The 15,250-nt window shown below is 45.8% G+C and overlaps 1 protein-coding gene across 2 annotated transcripts; it reads right to left on the bottom strand.

Moving 5' to 3' along the window:
* Positions 1 to 10,594: 10,594 nt before the first annotated feature.
* MYD88 (MYD88 innate immune signal transduction adaptor) lies at positions 10,595 to 14,934 on the bottom strand. Of its 2 annotated transcripts, none has more exons than XM_015445307.3 (5): positions 14,567 to 14,934; positions 13,604 to 13,738; positions 13,034 to 13,214; positions 12,754 to 12,845; positions 10,595 to 12,471 (listed from the first exon to the last, which is right to left on the bottom strand). In XM_015445307.3, the coding sequence occupies exons 1-5, from the start codon at positions 14,931 to 14,933 to the stop codon at positions 12,317 to 12,319; spliced, it is 930 nt and encodes a 309-aa protein (XP_015300793.1). In that variant the 5' UTR covers position 14,934; the 3' UTR covers positions 10,595 to 12,316. The 2 variants fall into 2 exon arrangements, with proteins under 2 accessions (XP_015300793.1, XP_045242409.1); XM_045386474.2 differs by having other exon boundaries at positions 13,053 to 13,214.
* Positions 14,935 to 15,250: the final 316 nt, after the last annotated feature.

Below are 15,250 nucleotides of genomic sequence, written 5' to 3'. Positions count from 1 at the left end.
CGGTACAAGGACCTGCTCACAGAGATCCAAGGCAACCCTTTCTTTCCACCACAAGGTCACATGAGCCTTCTCTTTCCCAGACTCCCAGACACCATCTTGGCAAGATGAAGAAAGAAGGGAAGGAGGCCTAAAAAACAGCGTTTGCCTAAGAGTGATCAGGTTACCCACAAAGACACCAAAAAAATCTGATAATATTATTAATTGGCAAGCTAAATTTTCCCCGTCCCATCCAGCAGGGCAGGGGTTCATGCAAAAGATTCAATTATAGAAAACAAGCTACACTGTCTTCATATCTCTGAGTTATAAATGTGCATACCCACTCTAATGATTTTTGTGCTTTAAATTAGCAGACATATGAATTGTCCAGTTACAGCCAGCCCTTCGATGAAGCTGGATACACCCACACAGTTATCAGTAGAGCAGGAAAGGGGACCCTTGTGACAGGAACAGTAGTGATTCAGGGCAGACTACGGATGGGCCCACTGTTCAACAGCAGAGTGGACAGGACCCACAGCAGAACAGGAAGTAGACTATCGTGGACATGGAGGGACTGGGGTTGCAGGAGCACTGCGAGGGGCTTGCAGCAAGCCCATTTTGTCTCGGTTGCTCATGGCAGAAACCCCAAAGTTCATTAGGATGCCAGCATTCCTGCTGTAACAATGGCCAGATAGAAATCCATTTCACTCTGGCTGTGTGCCTTGACTCATGCCTATAATCCCAGCACTTTGGGAGGCCGAAGTGGATGGACTGCTTGAGCTCAGGAGTTTGAGACCAGCCTGGCCAACATGGTGAAACTCTGTCTCTACTAAAAATACAAAAATTAGCCAGGTGTGGTGGTGTGCACCTGTAATCCCAGCTACTCGAGAAGCTGAGGCAGGAGAATCGCATGAACCCGGGAGGCAGAGGTTGCGGTGAGCTGAGATTGCGCCACTGCACACCAGCCTGGGTGACAGAGTGGGACCCTGCCTAAAAGAAAAAAAAAAAGGAAATCACTCTGACATAAAAGTCTGAGTGTAAGCAGTCCTGACCGATAGTTCAACTCTGTAGTATCAGGGACCCAGGCTCTACCCGTCTCATTTCTGCCATCCTCAACATGCAGCTTTCAGCTCCCACCACCACACCCACACTTCTGCAGCATGAGATGAGAAGGTTTTAAAAATAAAAGGCACACACCTTTCTGTTGAGGTCACAAACTAAGAGTTGAATATATCACTTCCTCTTACATACCATTGCTCATGACTTAATCACATGACCATACAAAGGGCGTTGGTTAGTTATTGCCACAAAGATGCTATGTGACAAACAACCACAAAATATCAGTGGTAGATAACAATAAGCATTTACTTCTTGTTCAAGTGTCTGCAGATCAGATTGTATTTGGCTGATCTATGTTGGACTCAGCTGGACTTGGCTCCAGGCTATTCCTGATACCAATTACTATGCCAGTCAGGTCCTAACAGGAAACAAATGGCACACTCAAAATGGACAATTTGAGGACAGTTTAATAAAGGAAGTATTCTCTTCCTGCTCTCTGATCTCCCACTGATGCCTCCCATTGGCCAAGCCCAAGAGGAAACCTGTGGGCAAGGGGAGCCAGTCAATACCCTGGGTCACAAAACCTGGTGCAAAGAGCCATGCAGTCATGGGCAAGGAATAGGAAAACCAAATGGAATAGTGCAGTACACTAGGGCCAACCACCTCCAGGAGCCATTATCATTCCTAGGCCTGACAGAGCAAGAGGACTAAGGCCTACTAGAAACAGAGAAAGTAGGAGAGAGAGAAGAATGCCTGAAAGTAGCTGTAGCCTTTTGTAGAGAGGTATAATCAGCCCTCAGCAATCCCACAAGAAGAGAGCCAGGGGAATAAATACCCTCACTTCGTTCTCTTCCTGCTCTCTCATCTCCCACTGGTGCCTCCCATTGGCCAAGCCCAACAGGAAACCAGTGGGCAAGGGGAACCTGTTGATGTAATCCTTGAAGGTCATTATCTTGGGGCACAGAGCCTGGTGGAAAACAAGGGAAGATGTGGAAGAGAAGACAGATAATATCTAGCACACAACCCAAACTATTTTAAACAGAGAATTTGCTGGCTCACATATCTGAAAATTCTGGCAGTAAGGCTTGAAGCAGGGGCTCACATGATGTCATCAGTATCTGGTTTTCTCTATTTACAGGCTGTATACGGAAACCTTCATACACAAATATAAATTCTGGAGCCACTTTGGAGCATGATGGCTCTGCTCCTGTCACTCTTCAAAGTGGCTCCAGAATTTATAACCTTTTACATTCAATCACAGTCGGAGCTACCAAAGGAATCATTGTGTCTCACTGAGTCTGGTCAAGTCACGTGACATACCTGAACCAATCATAGTGCTCAGAAAAAGAGAGAGGCACTCTTTGGTTTTGGTCTGTGTCTGGAGGGAAATCATGGCATGGAATATAAATGAGGAGATGGAATGTTGATGGTGGGTAGCCAAAAACACTGTTATCCTAGGTCTCTCTTCCCAAGTGCATGGGGCAATGTTTCTCAACCTTTCTATGTCTATTAATCACTTGGGGCTCCTATCAAAGTACAGAACGTGATGAATTAGGTTTGGAGTAGGGCCTGAGAGTCTTTATTTCTAATAAATGGTGTCAAAGTTTCTGGTCCAGGGACCACACTTTGAGTAGCAGCATTCTTTAGAAGCACAATCCAATATATAGTAGCCACTAGCCACATGTGGTGATTGAGCACTTGAAATGTGGCTAGTCCAAATTGAGATGTGGGCTGTAAGTGTAAAATACGCAGTGCCTTTTTAAGACTCAATGTGAAAACAATGTAAAATATCATCAATAGTTTTTATATTGATTACATGTTGAAATAGTATTTTAGAAATATAATTTTTATGTAAATGATATTTTAGATATATTCTATATGTTTTAGATCCTTAGGTTAAATAAAATGTTATTAAAATTAATTTTGCCTGCTTCTTACTACCTTTTTTAATGTGGTTGCTAGAAATTTTTCAATTATATATGTGGCTCAGATTATCTTTCTGTTGGATAGCCCTGCTTTAGAAAGAGGTAACACCTGAAGCTGCTGAACTTGGTGTTTTTAAAACACATTCATCTTCACTTATGGATAAGCAACCAGAGGAATCTGGTTGAACCAGAGCCACATGAGACCTACCTCATATGGCCTTGGCCTTGGCCCACCCTCATGACCTCAGGGATAGGTCATTGCAAGTTGAATTAATGCATGAGTGTTTAGGACAAGGAACACTGGAATGAGTCATTTGATCTGAGGAAGGAGGAAATTCTGGAGACTACGGATTCTCCTTCCTGTCCAGCAGTCACTTCATTTCTCATTTTTGTTTTAGCAGCTGCCTGAAGCAGAAACTACTACTGTGCTTATCAACTTCCTTAATCTATCTTGCATACGACCACTAAACTAATTTTCTCCACACTCTGGTTTTAACAATTCCCTCCTAACCAGACACAATCGATGCTCCCTGTTGCAGCCTGAGTTCCAGTGCCCCCAGTCATTCCTACTGAACCTGGAGTCTTGTCCTACCAGTCTACTCCCTGCTCCTAAATATGCCTCTCACTTTCCCCTTCTGCTTAAATTATTTCCTTACTGCTTGAATCTCCTTCCTCTCTTGGTGTCTACCTACCAGTTCTGCCACCTTCCAAAGCCCCTAAATGTCATCTTTTCAAGACCTCTGTCCCACAGAGGCCTGTCTGCAAGACTTGTAGGACATACTGTTTTTGGAACCAGCCAGCGCATCTGTTATAGAGGACTCTGTTGTCTAACTCTTGAGTTCTTCAAATCTTCTGTGTTTGTGCTTCAATTATTCCACTGGGTTTTAAGTTTCTTGAGAACAGAGCCATGCCTAGCTTAGCTTCATATGCTGCTTTTGACCTGGATCAATATAATAAGTAGGTCCTCAAAAGCCAAGTTGGTCAATTTTTTCAACATAAAATGAAATTGTGGTTGAAAATATATATTCTTTTACATATGCATATAGTTATCAGCAATCACTTTTATAATGAAAAATATTCTTCCTTTAAAAAACAAGATGGAAAATTAAGCTTTGGTAATTTCATAAGCACCCAGGGGCTTTTGTTTCTACTTTTAAAATATGTTTAATTAAAATATTTAAATAACATTAATTATGTATTATTAATATAAAATATTATTATTAAATATTAGTAAGCTTCAGTATCAATATTAATAAATTTACTTCTGGCTGGGCACAGTGGTTCATGCCTATAATCCCAGCAGCACTTTGGGAGGCTGAGGCAGGTGGATCACCTGAGCCCAGGAGTTTGGAGTTTGAGACCAGCCTGGGTAACATGGTGAAACCCTGTCTCTGCAAAAAAAAAAAAAAAAAAAAAGTAGCCTGTGGTGGTGGTGTGCACCTGTAATCCCAACTACTCAGGTTGCTGAACTGGGAGGACTGCTTGAGCCCAGGAGGCAGAGGTTGCAGTTGCAGTGAGCCATGATCATGCTGCTGCATTCCAGCCCAGGCAACAGAGCGAGACCCCATCTCAAAAAAAAAAATTTACTTATATATTTACTTATTAATTAATAAATTAAATAAAATTTAATGTTAATACAGTATTAAACTATATTAATTATATTAAATTAAAAATTATTTGAATTTTTTATTTTGAAATAATTGTAGATTTACAGGAAGTTACAAAAATAGTACAGGGAAGTTCCTATATCCTCAGCACAATTTCCCGCAATGAATACATCTTACATAACTATAGTACAATATCAAAACCAGGAACTTGACATTGGTATAACGTGTGTAGAGTCTTATGCCATTTTATCACATATATAGATTTGTGTAACCACCACCAAAATCAAGATACAGAGCTACCTGAAAAAAAGAAACATCTTTTTTTTTTTTTTTTTTGGGACAGAGTCTCGCTCTGTCACCCAGGCTGGAGTGCGGTGACGCGATCTTGGCTCACTGCAGCCTCCACCTCCTGGGTTCAAGCGATTCTCCTGCCTCAGTCTCCCGAGTAGCTGGGATTACGAGTGTGTGCCACCATGCCCAGCTAATTTTTTGTACTTTTAGTAGAAACGGGATTTCACCGTGTTGGGCAGGATGGTCTCAATCTCCTGACCCTGTGATCTGCCTGCCTCGGCCTCCCAAAGTGCTAGAATTACAGGCGTGAGCCCCCTCACCCGGCCTGTACTGCAACATCTTAAAGCTCTGCCTCTTTGTAGTCACACCCACTTCCCTCCCTCACCCAATCAAAACACTGGCAGCCACTGATCTATTCTCCAGCTCTATAATTTGGGCACTTCCAAATGAAATGAGAATTTCATTTTGATTTATTTATAGTGTTTGAGAGTAACTGTTTGAACAGATTTTTTAGTAGGTGCTCTAGGTGTAACATTATACATATGTTAACTTATCACAGTTCTACTTGTGTTGACGTTTTATCAGTTTCAGTGAGATATAGAGGCCTTTCTTTGTTTAAGTGCCTTGACTCTCCCTCATTTATAGCTGTCGCAAGTATTTCCTGTACATAAGTTGAAAACTACATCAGACAATGCATGGAGTGTTTAGGAGAGGAAGTAACCTGGTGGGTTAGATATTTTGAGGAAAGAGGAAATTGTGGGGATCCCAGAGTTTCTTCTCCTAGCCAGTAGTCATTACATTTCTCTTTTTTGTCTGTGAAATTGCCTGAAGCAGAAATTACCACTATGCTTATCAACTTCCTTAATCTATCCTGCACGTAACAACTAAACTGATCTTTTGCTTAAACCATCAGATATAATTTTGGCAATTCAAGAAAATGAAAGCTTACTCAATTTACACATCTTTCTACTGGTTCTCTTGTTTTTCTTTCTTAGTATTCCAAGATTTTTTTTCTTGTATTTCTTTCTTTTTCAAAAACTTCCTTTAGCTATTCTTTTAGGGTAGGCCTGCTGTTGACAAATTCTCATGGTTTTTCTTCATCTGAGAATGTCTTGATTTCCTCCTCATTCCTGAGTAATATTTTCACTGGATATAGAATTTTGAGTTGACAGGTTTTTTTTTCAGTCTTTGAAAAATGTTGTGCCAATGTCTTCTGACCTCTATGGCTTCCGATGGAAGAAATCTACTGCCATTCAAAAATTTTTTCATTATTGGTAAGGCATCATTTCTCTCTGGCTGCTTGCAATATTTGTTTCTTTGTCTTTAATTCTCAGAGGTTAGACTATGAGGTACCTTGGTGTGGATTTCTTGGGGTTTTTTTTTTTTTTGTGTGAGACGGAGTCTCGCTCTGTCGCCCGGGCTGGAGTGCAGTGGCGGGATCTCGGCTCACTGCAAGCTCCGCCTACCGGGTTCACGCCATTCTCCTGCCTCAGCCTCCCGTGTAGCTGGGACTACAGGCGCCCGCCACCTCGCCCGGCTAGTTTTTTGTATTTTTTAGTAGAGACGGGGTTTCACCGTGTTAGCCAGGATGGTCTTGATCTCCTGACCTCGTGATCCGCCCGTCTCGGCCTCCCAAAGTGCTGGGATTACAGGCTTGAGCCACCGCGCCCGGCCTCTTGGGGTTTATAATGGTTGGGGTTTGCTCACCTTCTTGGCTCTATAGGTTTATGGGTTTTGTTGTTAGTGGTGGTTTTTTTTTTTTTTTTTTTTTTTTTTTGCCATATTGGGCAAATTTTCAACCATATTTATTTTAATACTTTTTTAGCTCCAAATTATTTCTCCTCTCCTTTTGGGACTCTGATGACATACATGTTAGACTTTTTTTATTGTCCCACAAATTACTGAGACTTAATTTTTTTCCAGCCTATTTTCTCTCTTTTGTTCAGATTGGGTGGTTCCTATTGGTTTGTCTTCAAGTTCACTGATTCTTTGCTATCGACATCTTACAACAGAACCCATCCAGTAAGTTTTTTCTTTTTTTTTTTTTTTCAGTGCTAACGTTTCAATTTAATTGTTTATATCTTCTATTTCTTTTCTGAGACTTTAAAAAAATTTGTTTCAAGGATGTTTACAATTACTATTGAAGCATTTTTACACTGGCTGCTTTAAAGTTCTATTCAGAAAATTTTAACATCTGTGTCATTTTGGTGTTAGCATCTGTTGATTGTCTTTTCTTGCTTAAGTTGAGATTTTCCTGGTTCTTGGTATGTTGACTGATTTTCAGCCGTGGACATTTTGGATGCTATGTTATGAGGCTGGATCTCTTTTAGATCTTCTGTTTTAGTTAGCCTTCTTTGACATCAAAACAATGCTGTCTGGTGGAGGTAGAAGTGCAGGTTACTCTATTGACATCCCAGGGTAGAGGTGAGGGAGAACAAGGGAGAGAGTGCCTAGTTACTGCTGGGTCAGGATGAGAGTTCAGGCTGCCCACTAAGCCTCCCCTGATACAGCCTTGGCTGGGAGGGAGAAGGATGCCTTGTTACTACTCCCCATCTGGCCTCCACTGACATGATAGAGGACATTACTGCTGGGCAGTGGTGAAAGTGTTGACTCTCTGCTAGACTCCCTCTGACACCCAAGTGGGTGGGAGTGGAAGTTTAGGTTCCCCATTTGGTCTTTACTGGCAGGGTGTAGGTAATACTACAATTTTTTCTATGGTTTAGCTGGAGTGGTTATTTTGTACAAATTTTCTTTCTTGCAAGACTGTCCCTTTCTGGTCCTTTGGCTAGTAAGTGCAGGTTTTCCTTTTTTTTTTTTTCCTTTACCTGCACTCATTAGTTTATAGTTTTCTGCCTTCTCCATACTCAATTTGAGATCTATTAGGCATAGGCAAAAACAAAACCCTAGGCCAGTGCCATGTGATTCCACAGGTCCTGAGGTCCCTAACCATTCTATCTTCTTTCAACGCTTCAGAGTCTCCTTATATTTGTGTTTTATATAATGTCCAGGGTGTTTTGCCTGTACTTAGCAGAGGGAATAAGCAGAAGTGTTTTTACTCTATATTGTCTCAGAACCAGACATCCCCAAGGGCATTTAAAACATTCTGTATCATCTGGCAAATAGCCAGTGAGGACAATGTTCCCCTAAATTGATGATGCGGTCCCTCATCTTCCACCCTTACCCGCCCAGTGTTCTGCTGTGTGAATTTTTTTTTTTTTTTTTTTTTTGAGACAGAGTCTTGCTCTATTAGTGCAGTGGCATGATCTCAGTTCCTGGGTTCTCAGCCTCCTGGGTTCAAGTGATTCTCCTGCCTCAGCCTCCCAAGTAGCTGGGATTACAGGAATGCACCACCATGCCTGGCAAAATTTTGTATTTTTTGTAGAGACAGGGTTTCACCATGTGTGCCAGGCTGGTCTTGAACTCCTGACCTCAAATGATCCACCCGCCTCAGCCTCGCAAAGTGCTGGGATTGTAGGCATGAGCCACTGTGCCCAGCCTGTCTTATTTCACTTAGCGTTATTATGCGACATTGCAGCATATATCAGAATGTCTTTCATTTTTAAGGCTAAGTAAAATTCTGTTGTACATATATACCACATTTCATTTACCCATTTATCTGTTGATAGATGTTGGCTTGGTTACACCTTTTGTCTATTGTGAATAATGCTGCTACAAACATGGGTGTACAAACATGTCTTCAAGACCCTGCTTTCAATTCTTTGGGGTATATACTCCCAAGTGGAATCACTGGATCATATGGTAATTCTGTTTGTAATTTTATGAGGAATTGCCATACTGTTTACTATAGCAGCTATACCATTTTATATTCCCATCAAAAGTGTACAAAGGTTCCAGTTTCTCCACATCTTCAGCAATGCTTGGTGTATATATAAAGATATAAATATATATATATATATATTTTTTATTATAGTAGCCATTCTAATGGGTATGAAGTGGTATCTATCTCATGGTGGTTCTGATTTGCTTTCCCTAATTAATGATATTGAACATATTTTTATGTGCTTATTGGCCACTTGTATATTTTTTTCTTTTTGTTTGTTTCTTTTTTTTTTTTTTTTTTAGACAGGGTCTCACTCTGTTGCCCAAGCTAGAGTGCAGTGGCGCAATCTTGGCTCGTGGCAACCTTCGTCTCCTAGGCGATCTTCCCACCTCAGCCTCCCAAGTGGCTGGGACTACAGGTGCATGCCACTACGCCTGGCTAATTTTTGTATTTTTTGTAGAGACAGGGTTTTGCCATGTAGCCCAGGCTGGTCTCCAACTCCTAGGCTCAAGCAATCCACCCACCTCAGTCTCCCAAAGTGCTGAGATCACAGATGTGAGCCACCACACCCGTCCCTCATTTGTATATCTTCTTTGGAGAAACGTCTGTCTAAGTCTTTAGCCCATTTTTGAGTTAGGTTGTTTGTTTCTTTTGTTGTTGAGTTGTAAGAGTTTTTTTTTTAATACATTCCAGATATTAACCCCTTATCAGATATATGACCCAGTATTGTCTTTTTACAATTGGTCAGTTTGAACCAGCAACCAACAAAGTCATACTATATTAGTGCATTTGATCTTTATGACCCAAGTCTTATCTCATCTAGAGGAAATCCCTCTCTCCAATTCTCTCCCTGGTCATTAACTTGTGGCGAAATCCATGTCCATCGTCATGCAGAATCGTAGTTTTGAATTACAACTATGCTGCTGCCCTCCAAAGTTTCCTGCTTTGCCTTTGATAATTTCAGCAGTAAATTTTCCTTATTGAAAAAGGAAAGTTTCTCTTTTGAATGCTCCTAGAGGACTAAAACTGAAAATGAGAAGAGGAAGCTTTATTCACATTTGGGAACCCAGCTAATGGGAAGGAAGGCACTGGAGACAGGCAGGTGTGAGGAGTGTGAGAGTCAGATAGGGGTGGGGAGCGCACATTTGGGTCAACAGCCTGGCCTGAGAGAAGAGAGGCTTTTCCCAAGAGGGGACCGGCCCAGGACTGTCTCCCCAGCCATAGGCAGCACATGGCAGACCCTGGGGGCACCGCCAGGGCCACACTGTGGCTCTGCTTCCCAGGGGATGCTGGAGAGAAAGGTTCGGCCTCAGGAGTTCTCTGAGTACACAGGGCCTTCCCAGGAGTACCTGAGGGCACAGGGGCAAGGCTGGGGAGGCTCCAGCATCCAAGTGGCTCAAGAGCCAGGACATGGCAGCAGATAGACCACTGAGACAAAAGCTACTGTCACTGACAATGTCTGAGCACTCTAAAATGTCACTAGAGTTCTCTCTGGGGTTATTATGAGTTTTTTTCTTTGTATTTTCCAAATTTTCTTAAACAGTGAAAAAGCAATACATTTGCTTTAAAAATAGATCAGTACCTTTAGGATTAACATAGATGTGCCCAAAGAAGATTAATAGGAATAACAGTGCAGTGCTCAGTGACTAGAGTTGGGGGGTCCTCCAGACTCTTTGGAGCATAGATTAGCCCCTACTCAAAGACTGGGCCAGGGCCCAGGAGCATGGCACAACCCAGAAAAGATTGAACATGGCCGGAGGAGGGCAGTCTCCTGAGTGTCTTTAGCTGAGATCAGTATTCCTGGTTCTGCCTGCAGCCCTGCTGAGGACTGAACCTATGAGGAGGGGGCCCAGCTTTCAGGAAGCCCCTGCCAAATCCACTGGAACCTACCCAGTGGACCAGCTTCTCTTACCCACATTACTGCTTCCAAACCTCTTCCGCTCAACACACAAAAGTTTCCAAGGTAGAATATTCTTTATTATGATAAACTCAGGATGCAGGATGTATTCCAGGATACAGAAGAATGGCAAATATAGGCTTTTCTCAGATATCTTTGAAATTATTATAATGCATACAAAATATGTAGAAGATGCTTCTTGAGATTGCTCTAAAATTCCCAATATTAAAGGGGGACAGGTGCATGGCAGCTAAACACCTCAACAAGATCATACATAGAGGGGCCTCCATTCCCTCCCAAGATCCTGAGAAAAGACACCTTGCTCCAGCCTGGCTGAAAGTGGAGCAAAGAGATGCATTTTCTATTGGATCTAGGGTCCTAAGGTCTGCCCTGGGGCACAGACACTTAAGACCATGACACCTTGTCCCCAAAGGACAGCTTGAGAGTAACGTACAAATCACTCTGGGAAGGAGGGAGAGAACAGCTATGTCTGTAGTTCATTGTTGTGTGAGTTTACGCAGCTCTCCTCTCTCTGTGCTTCATTAGAGGTATAAATACCAGTTCACTGGGTCCTTTCCAGAGTTTGGTTTCAATGAGTAGGGACACAAGAGAAAAGGAATACAAGAGTGCCCAATTTTTGTTCAGGGACATGGTTAGGCTCCCTCAATGATGGGACTTTCCCACCTAGCTGTTCCTGGGAGCTGTACCTAGAGAAACGTTTGTATGCAGCTGCCTGTGTGTGTGAGAGTGCACGTCTGTACATATGTGTGTGTCTGTGTGTGTTTGTATGCGCCCATGTGCCCACAAGCTTTGGGGCAGGAGGCTCTTATATGGTCGCTGTTTGTAAACAAATAACTTTGTAAGGCAATCAAGGTACAAAGTTGGTGGGAAAGCTCTCAGAGGGTGGCCCAGGGAGGAAGGCTCCCTGCTCACATTATTACAGTGACTCATCCCCAGAACTCATACTTGATGAATATGCCAGAGGCCAGGATCCCTTCTCATGCCAGGTGGAGCTGAGAGCATGACCACAGGCATCCTGACAGGCGGAAATGAAAAGCAGCTCAAGCTGCTCAGGCAAGTCTCTTGGGGACTCATCACTGCTGAAGGTTGGGCAGAAGCTGGGAGGTGTCAAAGATGCAGATGAGAGGTGGGCCCATTAAGAAATAAGGCTCAAGGTGGGATCTCCTTGTGCTGGGCCAACCTGCTTCCCCACCTGCCCTGTGGGGAAGTGGAATGGGAGGTGTGCAGAGAGGCACTGAAGCATCAGTAGGCATCATTGTGGAAGAAGCTGCCTCAGCAGTGTCGTGGTCACAGCAGTGGCCAACATGTAGTCCAGCAACAGCCAGCTCTCCCGCAACCAAGACTGCCCTCCCCCAGGAGACCCGGAGCTATGCTTCACCTTTCCCTACAGGGATTCAAACATAGCTACTCTCTGTTCTCCCCATCCTACTCCTCAAGTGAGGAAACTGAAGTTGAAGATGTATGAATGGCTCAGAGCAGAGCTGGCTCTGCTGGTCCTTCTCCTAGCCCCAGCTGGTCCTGTTCTATACTGTCCTGGCTGATAATCCAGCAAGTGGACATGCCACTCACAGCCACTGGTTCCATGCAGAACATGAAATGTGATGTCCAGCTGCTGCAGATGTGTCTGTGAAGTTGGCCTCTCCAGGAATTGAGAGGCAAGTAGAGCACAGATTCCTCCTAATAACCAGAGGAGGAGGCAGGGCAGAAGTACATGGACAGGCAGACAGATACACGCACACCCAGGGCCTCAGAACAGTCTTCAGGGCAGGGACAAGGCCTTGGCAAGGCGAGTCCAGAACCAAGATTTGGTGCAGGGGTTGGTGTAATCACAGACAGTGATGAACCTCAGGATGCTGGGGAACTCTTTCTTCATTGCCTTGTACTTGATGGGGATCAGTCGCTTCTGATGGGCACCTGCAAGCCAAGGGGTGCCATGCTGGCATCAGGCCCTTGCCCCATGGTGGGACAAGCCCAGTCTTCAACACAGGGGTTAACAACAGCCATCCCCCATCTAAGCACCCTGGCACACATTCACTCACACAAAAAGGCACACACATGTACACATGCTCAGGTGTGCAGAGATCTTCAGCGGTTCTTTGGTACTGCATCCACAGCCCTTGGGGAGGGAAGGCTGACAATCCAGAGGCCCCACCTACACATTCCCTCATTATCTTGCCAGAGCAGGGTTGAGCTTACCTGGAGAGAGGCTGAGTGCAAATTTGGTCTGGAAGTCACATTCCTTGCTCTGCAGGTAATCATCAGAGACAACCACCACCATCCGGCGGCACCTAGGGAAGAGTGGGCGGGCTGCAGGTCCCGTGGCAACTTAGTCCAGCATATCCCCTGGGAATAGCTTCGGGAAGAGCCCACTGTGCCCAGGCTGGACAGTGCACAGCTAGGAAGAGATGCCCAGTATCTGGACCCCAGGGCAGGGCTTCATGCATCCACCCACCCACCCCACGGCCTTCTAGCCAACCTCTTTTCGATGAGTTCACTAGCAATGGACCAGACACAGGTGCCAGGCAGGACATCACGGTCAGACACACACAACTTCAGTCGATAGTTTGTCTGTTCCAGTTGCCGGATCATCTCCTGCACAAACTGGATGTCGCTGGGGCAATAGCAGATGAAGGCATCGAAACGCTCAGGCATATGCCCTGGGTGCACAGCACAAGGGTGGTGGTCAGAGCTCCATGGGAAGTCTTGGGAGGGGTCCAGCCAAGAGTCCCCTGCCTAGGCAACCCTGGGCCCTGTACCCTTCCCAAGATGATACTCCTCAGAGAAAGTGCCCTTCCTGGGAGAGGAAAGATGAATACCTCAGGGGCTAAGCTCTGGATTAACCACGAGATAGACATTGTTTCATGAGCATCTCACAGCAATCCAGATGTAAGACTATTATCTCCATTTCTCAGGTGAGGAAACTGAGGCTCAGAAAGATTAAGTGACTTGCTCAAGGTCCCACTGCCCATCTGCTTCCAACACCCATGCTCTTAACGCCACAGTGTCCTATTCCACCTGTCCCATGGGAACAGTATTGGACCCTTACCCAGGGGGTCGTCAAGTGTGGTGATGCCCGCCAGTTCTGCTGTCCGTGGGACACTGCTGTCTACAGCGGCCACCTGTAAAGGCTTCTCAGCCTCCTCCTGCTGCTGCTTCAAGATATACTTTTGGCAATCTTCCTCTGTGGGGAAGAGACAGGGTAAAGCAGGTTCCCTGGGAGTGCCCACCTCTTTACCCGCAGTCAGGATCCAGGAGCTGTCCCACCTCCTCTGGCTGGGTTGTTCTAGAGGGCTTCCCCAGCTCACTGGTGCCAACAGCTCTAAGAAGTTGAGCTCCCACTGGCTCTCACTGACAAAGGGATGTCAGTGGTGTTCTGGCTTTCTGGAAGGCCATCAAAGTCAGGTTTGTATCTCTGTCCCTTCCTAGGGATCCTGAGAATGGTACCAAGGTAGGTCTGCTGCTTCTAGGATCCAGGGCAGATGTGAGCAAGGCGCTGGACATGCCAGAAAGGCTCAGGAGACCCACTGGTTATGGTGCAGTGAGGGCAGTGATTCCAACCCAGAAGGTGTGCCTGTCTGTGGGCAGCTGTACCTAACGCCTATGCATGTATATTATGTAAGTGCCACTGAGTAGAAAGAAGGGCTGCATTTCCCCAGGATCTGAGATTTCTAAGACATTCCACTGTCAGTTGCCCCACCTGTCCTGTTGCTCTACTTGAAACAGCCCAGATGCCCCCACAGAAGCCTGATTCTGACTCCTGGTCCTACCTGAAAGCCTCTGCCTAAGCTGCTTTCTTTCCATCTCGCCTCTCCGGACCTTTCTCCAGTCCTTCTTAATAACCGGGACTGGTTATTAAGAAGGAACGGGACCCGCATGGTTCTCCCTCTGCAGGCTTCTCCGGCCCCCGAGGCAGGAAATGGGGTCTCTCCATGGGAGACAGGATGCTGAGGCCGCGGAAAGTCAGCCTCCTCACCCCCCAGGTACGAGGCCAGGAAGGGGACGTCCTCACCAATGCTGGGTCCCAGCTCCAGCAGCACGTCGTCGCGGCCCAGCTTGGTAAGCAGCTCCAGCAGTCGGCCTACCGAGGCGCCAGGGCGTCCCTGCCAGGCGTCCAGCAGCCTGCCAGTGGGGTCGGCGTGCGTCTCCAGTTGCCGGATCTCCAAGTACTCAAAGTCCATCTCCTCCGCCAGCGCGGTCCAGTCGGCCGCCACCTGTGTCCGCACGTTCAAGAACAGAGATAGGCGGCGCCGCACTCGCATGTTGAGAGCAGCCAGGGGAAGGGAGGATGTGGAGGAGACCGGGGCCGCAGGCTCAGTGCCGGGACCTCCTGCAGCCATGGCGGGCTGTCCTGGAGCCTCGGCGCGGTCGGGTCGCATTGTCTGCCAGCGCTTCCTCTTTCTCCTACGACACCCGCCCCGCCCCGCCCCGCCCTGCCGGCTTTCGCTTTCCGAGAAGCGCCGCCCTGCCCTACAATCCGGAGCCCCGCGCAAAAGTGCGGAGGCGGGGGCGCCCACTTCTACCCTCGAGGTCTGGAGGCGGGGGATGTGGGAGCGTGAGAAGTAGGAATATGCCTTTTGAGATCTGGAGAGGTCCACAGCACTGCCCTCGAGGGTCTGATGATGGTAGTAGTAGGTAGGCGGCGGAGTGAGAACGACCCTCCTTCAGAGGTTGTAGGAAACGGGCCTTGCTTTTT

Source organism: Macaca fascicularis, chromosome 2, assembly GCF_037993035.2.
Source record: "Macaca fascicularis isolate 582-1 chromosome 2, T2T-MFA8v1.1".
In the NCBI taxonomy this organism is placed as follows: Eukaryota; Metazoa; Chordata; class Mammalia; order Primates; family Cercopithecidae; genus Macaca; species Macaca fascicularis.
The sequence above is the reverse complement of the archived record's forward strand: the minus strand, read 5'-3'. Positions and strand labels throughout refer to the sequence as shown.